At 37.0% G+C, this 6,548-nt stretch overlaps 1 protein-coding gene across 1 annotated transcript in view; it reads left to right on the forward strand.

The window, feature by feature from the left end:
* NCOA2 (nuclear receptor coactivator 2) overlaps window positions 1–6,548 on the forward strand; it is a gene marked incomplete at both ends in the record, with an annotated part of 42,404 nt that overhangs the window by 25,851 nt on the left and 10,005 nt on the right. The window contains 5 exons of the mRNA XM_010139818.1: window positions 243–372; window positions 2,708–2,873; window positions 4,687–4,965; window positions 5,857–5,934; window positions 6,441–6,546. Coding sequence (XP_010138120.1) covers window positions 243–372; window positions 2,708–2,873; window positions 4,687–4,965; window positions 5,857–5,934; window positions 6,441–6,546 — 759 coding nt within the window. The remainder of the gene's footprint in view (window positions 1–242; window positions 373–2,707; window positions 2,874–4,686; window positions 4,966–5,856; window positions 5,935–6,440; window positions 6,547–6,548) is intronic.

The following is a 6,548-nucleotide window of genomic DNA, read 5'->3' on the forward strand; positions in this document are numbered from 1 at the left end:
ATTCCTGCTACTCTTCAGCTTCACAGTGGTGTGGCCAAAGAAAGAGGATACACTGTTGCCCTTGTTTTTTAAAGACTGGGGCATTTTTTAACAAAAAAATTATTATGCTTTTAAGTGTAATGTTACTGAAATCTTAATGGTTTTGTTTGCTTTTACTGTAACACAGTTAATTCAATTAAAAGAATTAACATGAAAGTAGATTCTTTTCACAAAAGTTATGTGGTTATTTTTCCTTGATTAAGGGCCATCTGAATTGGAGATGAACATAGGAGGACCTCAGTACAGCCAACAACAGGCACCTCCAAATCAGACTGCACCATGGCCAGACAGCATCTTGCCTATAGATCAGGCAACTTTTGGTAATCAGAACAGGTGAGTCTTAGTGTCACATCTAAATATGGAGAGTTTATAGTCCTGTATTTTATACACCTTATGGAAACAAAGTTTTACATAAAATAGTCACCAAATATACATCAATTTAATGCTTATAGTATTTCGTGCCTGTTACTCATGTTCCAGTAATACTTACAGATTCTCTCTTTGCCATTTAATGTGGGAAGAAGTTCTGTATCACTGAATGCTGACAGTGCTTCAGACAGTTGTACCATTTTTGCCTCTTGAGCATTAATGTGGGCATGATTCTGTCTGGTTTTGCTATTCTTACTGTTAATAATAATATGTAACACTAAATGTGGGAAAGTGCCACAGCCTTTGTAGTTATAACATAGCTGTCTTTTCTTGCAGCAGGATAGCATTTTAAGTATTGCAGGACATGGTTAACTTATGTTTTGTTTGGAGTTTTTAAATTGACCTAAATTCTGTAAAAGGTGAGGAAGAAAAGATGAAGTGAAAGGGAGGCTGCCTTTTCCCTGAAGTTAGCTTCTTCTCAGGTAACCAGAAATACAGTTTGATCACAACTCATCGACTCATAAGTAATGTATTAACTTTGTTCATTATTAAATGAACAAATATTGATGAATAAAAATTAAATGATTAAATATGAATAAATACTTCTAAATAATGCTAAAACTATGAAAAGCAGTTCACACAACTTAAGAGCCGTGTGTTCTCCAAAAGTTTGCAGCTTTCATTAGAGAAACCATATAAAAGAACTATAAAAGAAGGTATATGAAAGAAATGGACAAAGAAATCCAAAGTAATTGTTATTGTTTAATATACAGAATTTGACAATTTTTTTAAACTTTCTCATACCATATGTATTCATGCCCGTCTATAATTTGAGGCAGATTTTTTGGCTAGCCTCATTGATTATTTTTCCAGATCATAGATCCCTTCTTAGAAGTCATGTTTAAAGTTCACAAGCAATCTGATTCAAAGGATTTTCTTTTTTTGCTCTTTTGTTTTACTGATTTATAATTCCATCTATGAGAGTTATAACTCTTCTATAACTTCTCTGTATATGATATTGATTAATGTTTTGTGGTGTTTTAAAGGTACATTGTATATATTCCTATTTTTACTTTTTGCAGTTTGGGATCTAATTAAAAACAGTGTTTCTGTTAGTTTTCCTGTCTGCCATCCTTTCATTTTTTTATGTGTATAGCCTGATGATGCAACTCTTTCCTTCTGCTTAGCTTTGACATAGAGATTAGACTTCCATGGCAAGCATATATCTCATTGTGGAAACTAAATACACAAACATGTTTCTTCGTTATTCTAAACAGACATGCAGAAAGGGTTCACATATAGTGATGTTTCCTCCCTCCATGTATGATGGCTTTTGTTGCCTCTGAGTAATTATTGGGGATAAAATTCTGCCATGATGTACATATAGTAGCTGCCCTTGCTTGCAGAAAGCTTTGCTCTTTATATTTGCTACTGTAGTCTTGCGGTAGTCTTGTGCATGAAGTATGTGCATGCTCATATGTGAACTGCAAAACAAAAATATGTCATTTAGCTGCAGATAAGGTGTTATTTCTTAGTAAGTTTTGTTCTCTGTTTGGAATAAACCTTTATTCTGCCTTTGTAACTGTGAGTGTGCTTTGCATACAAATTTGGGTGAGGTAAGCAGCCAGAACACTCTGCCTGACAGTTTCCAAATTCTTATTGACACCCTTCTGAGGCACATAACCAAGTGCATAACCTGGTACCCAAGTGTACAATTCCATAAGATGGGTTGAGCTGATGCAGTGTTTTGCTGCAAACAAAAAGGGGAATGTCCTTTTTTTCCTGTTCTCTCACACTTCTGCCCAGCTCTTCCAGATGTTTGTGTGGGCTTGGACAGTCCTCATACGCCTCTGTGACCTCTTTGGCTTGCTTATTCTGATAGAAAATCAGTTAAGAAGAGTGCCTGTGGAAATTAGTTCTTTTTCGACTTGTGATAGTATACTTAATCTAACATCTAAAATTCAAAGTTACAATTATTTTTAAAAAATAGTTTAGTGTTCTCTGTTCAGTGACTATATTCTCTACTGACTTCTGTGCTCCTATGAAATCAGCAGTCAGGCATACTTTGATGTGTCTGCTTACTTGTCAGGTACACAGTGCTTGTACGGTCTTTACAGGCATTAATCTTGCTATTTAGTTACTTTTTTGTGTAACTAACTTCTATCTGGAACAGTTTTCTAAACAAAATTGGCAATGATTTCTGTTTCCACTTGTTAGATCAATTTTGAGTACTAATCCTCTGATATTATTTCTGGTTTTACAGCAGTTGTTTACCAATGCTGTGTTCATATTTTCACAGGCAACCATTTGGCAGCTCACAAGATGATCTCTTGTGTAACCATCCGTCAGCAGAGTCACCAAGTGATGAGGGTGCTCTCCTGGATCAGCTTTACATGGCATTAAGGAATTTTGATGGTTTAGAAGAAATTGACAGGGCTCTAGGAATACCAGAACTAGTTAGCCAGGTATACTGGACACTGCATTGCATGTATTAGGTATTGCACTTAAAGAATATGTTGTCAAGGTGGAAGTAAAATATGTGTTGAAGAAGGGAATTAAAATATCCTGTAAGCTAGGATGGAGTTACAGATTTTGGTGGGAATCCATCTAATGGCTCAGTATCTCCTGAAAAGCTTCCTTCAGCCCCAGGTTTAGTCTTCCTTCCTCTCTTCTGCCACCCTCATCTAGTTCTTCTTCTGACCTCTGCTGAGCCACTTAGCTTTATGCCACCAACCTGACCAAAACCAGAAAATTAACAGGCTTCTGCTTATCAGGTGATCGGAGGAACAACTGTATGGCAGAAAGGTAAGACTGTGGCCAGCAACAGGGTATAGGAAAGAAGAAAAAAGAATCTGAAGACCTAGGAGCAGAGGAGCAAGATGAAGATCTTTGTGTAATGGAGGCAACAAGCTTTTGCATGAGCAAACCTGTAAAGTGTAATTTTACCCATAGTTATTCCCCTTAGTTATTTATGTTAAGGAACGAGTTTCATCTGAAGCAGCTGATTTCATTCCAAGCACTTAAAACTTTTTTTTTTTTTAAATTATGAACATGCTTCCTAAATTTTGCGGCATGAATTTGTTCTATTCTTTTTAATCTGTCTTTTCCCTGCAGTTATTTTTTGTTAGCTACCAGTTGATTCTTGTTCATTTCAGTCTTACATGATGCAAAAAAGTGTGGTTAAGAAAAAAAATAATGAGGGAGAGAAGTTAGCAGTTGATGTTTCTGGCATCACAATTTTATTTCCAAAAACAGCTGACCTGTCTCTATAATGATATAACGGTCTCAGGCAAGCCTAGAACTCCTGTTTAATTTCCCAGCACTCGTCAGCATCCTCAGCATAACTTCTGAACTAGTGCTGCATTTTATATATGAAGTAGAACCAATGAAATCCTGCTTTGGACATGAGAGAACTATCTCCAAGCCTATTTGGTACAGCACAGAGGTCAGTTAAGCTGGAGATATAATTCATTGGTGAACTCCAATTTTGCATTGTGAACCTTCATGCAATATGACACAGCTTTTGGAATACCATCCCCCAAAATATGCATAATGTTTTATTTCAAACTAAGTGGTAAATATCTTTCTATTTCATTAATATCTCAGTTGAAACCATTAAAGAATTTTGCAGATAAGAGAACTGTTGCATTTTAGAACATGTTTTTAAAATATTCATCAAACATTTTACAGGAGCTTAAAGTCTTCCTTTTGTGAGATAATCAGTTTGTACAAAAGTACCCTGAAAGAATTGGGCATTCAGTTCACACTAGCTTTTGCAATAGTTTCAGGCATCTTTATTTGAAGTCATTATAGTGATAAAAGATACTGATAAAAAAAAATAAAATAAAAAAAAAGATACTGATAAAAAGCTACTTTCTTATCGTTATTCATTTGTAACCTCTTTGAATTTATCTCTGATTCAATGGCAAAGATGTGCTGGCATCACTTTATTTACAGATTTTCATATAGCATTTGTCATTCCAGGTTTTTATTTGTTATGGAAATGATACAATGGCTATTTTAAGAACATGACAAAGATCATGGTTTTTTGTCTTTTAAAAAAAGGGAGGAGGAATTTGTCTTCATTAATATGTTTTGACACTCAAAATACAATTCCATTTATTTTTAAGTTTTATGTTTAGGTAAAGAAAATTTATATGATTTTCTATTTAAAAACATTCACATACTAGAAGGCTGGTTTTGTTGAGAGGCTGTATTAATCTCATATAATTTGTGAAAAGCCATGTCCCGCCAACTGTTGTTCACGTGTTTTTGCAGAGCCAAGCTGTCGACCCAGAGACCTTCCCCAGCCAGGAGTCCAGCATTCTGGTGGAACAGAAGGCTCCAGTGTTCTCCCAGCAGTATGCGGCACAGGCTCAGATGGCACAGGGCAGCTACACACCCATGCAGGACCCAAGCTTCCACCCCATGGGGCAGCGTCCGGGATATACATCCCTGCGCATGCAGCCCCGGCCTGGCCTCCGGCCCAACAGCATCATGCAGAACCAGCCAAACCAGCTGCGGCTCCAGCTGCAGCACAGACTCCAGGCACAGCAGGTACATCCCCTTCCATGCCCAGTTCCATGCTGGCACAGGCATCTCTCCTAGCAGTGCCTACTGACTGTCTGCTTGCTCTGAATAGACCAGGGCTGAAGCGTGTACCTGTTTTATTATAGCTTAATTCCACTTTTAAACTTAAAACACTGGCTGTAATGAGTTTTGCTGAGGCAATACCTTGCATGTTGGGTTTTTTTAATCGTTTTTGCATCTTTCCATTATTATTTGTGTAATACTGTACAAGAACATGCCGAGTATTTAAGCCTAGGTCTTACTAATTCTTTGAGCAAGGCTACAGTGGTGCTTTTTGTTATACAGGTCTTTCCCTGTTTGTTGGATCTTGACTATTCCAGTAACCCAAGTGCTTTTTTTTTGTTGCTGCTTGTTACCTACATCTTTTCTTTTTCCTTTTCGAGGCCTTGGTCTACTTTTAAGGATCATTTTAAGTTGTTGTTTCTTGTTTAAACTTTAAATGTATTAATTTATAATACTATAAATAAGATACTAATCCTTTTCTGGTGGAGGAGGAAAGAACTTTCCGATCTTCAAGCATCAGGATAAGGTCTTATGCACAGTAAATCTCAACAGTCCAATCCCAAACTCAAAAAGGGTAGGAACTGTAAAGCCAGCATGTTTGACAAACAGCTTAATGCCTATGTTGTTATTTGTATGGTGTATTATCTCCTTAAGAAACAGGATTCTGTCAATGGTAATAGGACTTGAGCAGGAAAACTAATTCCTGCTTGAAAAGGTAAAACTAGGTCCTCAAACCAACTGAGTGGGATATAGATGTATATACGTTTATAAAATTTCCCTTTTCTTGTTTTCCTTCTAAAAACTTTTGGGTTTTGGTGTTGTTTGTTTGTTTGTTTGTTTGTTTGTTTTCTTTAGAACCGGCAGCCACTGATAAATCAGATCAGCAGTGTCTCTAATATGAATCTGTCTTTGAGACCTGGAGTGCCAACGCAAGTGAGAGAAATAGTATTTTTTCTAAAAAATAATCACTTTGTTTTCTTCTTTCTCTCCACAATTAAATGCAGTAGTAACGCTATGTGGTAAATAGATACAATAAATTCTAAAGCTTGAATACAAATAATGCAGTCTGCATGATGCAGAATTATTTTACTGTTTTATTTGTGACAGTCTTTTCCATATTTACATGGGGTGGATGTATATCTCTCTGCACTGGAGATGTAACTGCATTTTTAACAAAGCTTCTCATTTCCTAAAGATGCATTTTTTTAATGAGCTACTCTATTTGCAATTACAAAACACTGCAACATTAAACACTAGTATTATTTCAGTTACTGACTCTTGTTGGAAGTCTTGAGGATTTTTTTTCCTGATTAGTGTTGTTAGTTGTGCAGTGGGGGGAAAAGGAGCTAGAATCTTCAGATTTGTCTAGTGGAGATGCCTCCACTGATAAGGTTACCTTAGAAGGGGTTATTGATAGGTGGTGGTGGTTTTCCCTGCAGGGCCCTATCAACGCACAGATGCTGGCACAGAGGCAGCGGGAGATCCTGAGCCAGCACCTGCGGCAGCGGCAGATGCAGCAGCAGCAGGTGGCGGCGCGGACACCGACG

Source organism: Buceros rhinoceros, unplaced genomic scaffold, assembly GCF_000710305.1.
Source record: "Buceros rhinoceros silvestris isolate BGI_N320 unplaced genomic scaffold, ASM71030v1 scaffold17807, whole genome shotgun sequence".
Classification (NCBI taxonomy): Eukaryota; Metazoa; Chordata; class Aves; order Bucerotiformes; family Bucerotidae; genus Buceros; species Buceros rhinoceros.